Below are 588 nucleotides of genomic sequence, written 5' to 3' on the forward strand. Positions count from 1 at the left end.
TGGGAGCGTGTATTGAGCCGATGACGAAACAACGTATCGCCGAGTGGGACCTATATAAGGACCGTGACGGCGTATCTGAGACTGAGTGAATCGCGTGGTTCAAGCAAGGTTACGTGGTGAACTCGCGTGCGTTGGAGATGCTGAAGAAACTCATCAAACCCGCTTTGCTGTTTGATTTGTCCATGCGGGACGTAGACCCCGGATTAGTCGGATTCTGGAGCCAGTATCGCCAAGAATGGGTGGTGAAGGAAGAGAGCCAAGCGATCGTGAAGATCATCCAGGACGCCATTAAGTCGGCGTCACTGTACCGGGTGGTTGCGGAGCAGATTGCTCTGCCCCGGAACAAGCCCTTAAAGAAAGACGTGTATCGTTTCGTGCACTGGTAGCGTGAATTCGCGATCGGCCACGAGTGATTCGTTGGCTACGAGAAAGAGTTAAAGCCTTGTGTGAAGCCGGAAGCTCCGAAGGCTGACCAAGCAGACTCCGGCAGCCGCGCAGTCGCGCAGCCGCCGCCGAAGGCACAGGTGGCAGCCCCGATGACTGAAGCAACACCAGGAAGACGGTCCGGCGGTGGCTGTCTGAAGTGTA

General features: G+C 56.0%; 1 protein-coding gene across 1 annotated transcript; it reads left to right on the forward strand.

Annotated features, from left to right (window-relative positions):
• Positions 1-137: 137 nt before the first annotated feature.
• On the forward strand, positions 138-386 carry H310_11312 (hypothetical protein; the record flags this gene model as incomplete). Its single annotated transcript, XM_008877921.1, has 1 exon — positions 138-386. One exon carries the CDS (start codon positions 138-140, stop codon positions 384-386), a length of 249 nt encoding a protein of 82 aa, XP_008876143.1.
• Between the last annotated feature and the right edge of the window lie 202 nt (positions 387-588).

This window comes from Aphanomyces invadans (assembly GCF_000520115.1).
Source record: "Aphanomyces invadans strain NJM9701 unplaced genomic scaffold supercont1.30, whole genome shotgun sequence".
In the NCBI taxonomy this organism is placed as follows: Eukaryota; Oomycota; class Saprolegniomycetes; order Saprolegniales; family Verrucalvaceae; genus Aphanomyces; species Aphanomyces invadans.